Genomic DNA, 235 nt, shown 5'->3' on the forward strand with positions numbered 1-235 from the left:
CCGAGGCCGGTGGGGAGAGGCATCCGGGGCTGTCCCCCGCTGTGCTTCAGGCGCTCCATCAGGGCTTTCTTGATGAGGGGCCAGCTGCAGCCGCCGTGCCAGACGGGCAGCTCCAGGCCCCTCATGCACTGGATGATCTGCTCCTTCTCCTCGGCGGTGATGAGCCCCCGCGCGTGGGCGACGTACGTCATGAATGCCATGTCGATGTTCACGGCTTTTCCCTGCATCAGGGGAC

The 235-nt window shown here is 66.0% G+C and overlaps 1 protein-coding gene across 1 annotated transcript in view; it reads right to left on the minus strand.

Annotated features, from left to right (window-relative positions):
- Window positions 1–7: 7 nt before the first annotated feature.
- LOC104625465 (pentafunctional AROM polypeptide-like) overlaps window positions 8–235 on the minus strand; it is a gene marked incomplete at its 3' end in the record, with an annotated part of 5,852 nt that continues 5,624 nt past the window's right edge. Inside the window, exon 5 of the mRNA XM_010293092.1 lies at window positions 8–232. Coding sequence (XP_010291394.1) covers window positions 8–232 — 225 coding nt within the window. The remainder of the gene's footprint in view (window positions 233–235) is intronic.

The sequence above is a fragment of the Phaethon lepturus genome, unplaced genomic scaffold (genome assembly GCF_000687285.1).
Source record: "Phaethon lepturus isolate BGI_N335 unplaced genomic scaffold, ASM68728v1 scaffold20108, whole genome shotgun sequence".
In the NCBI taxonomy this organism is placed as follows: Eukaryota; Metazoa; Chordata; class Aves; order Phaethontiformes; family Phaethontidae; genus Phaethon; species Phaethon lepturus.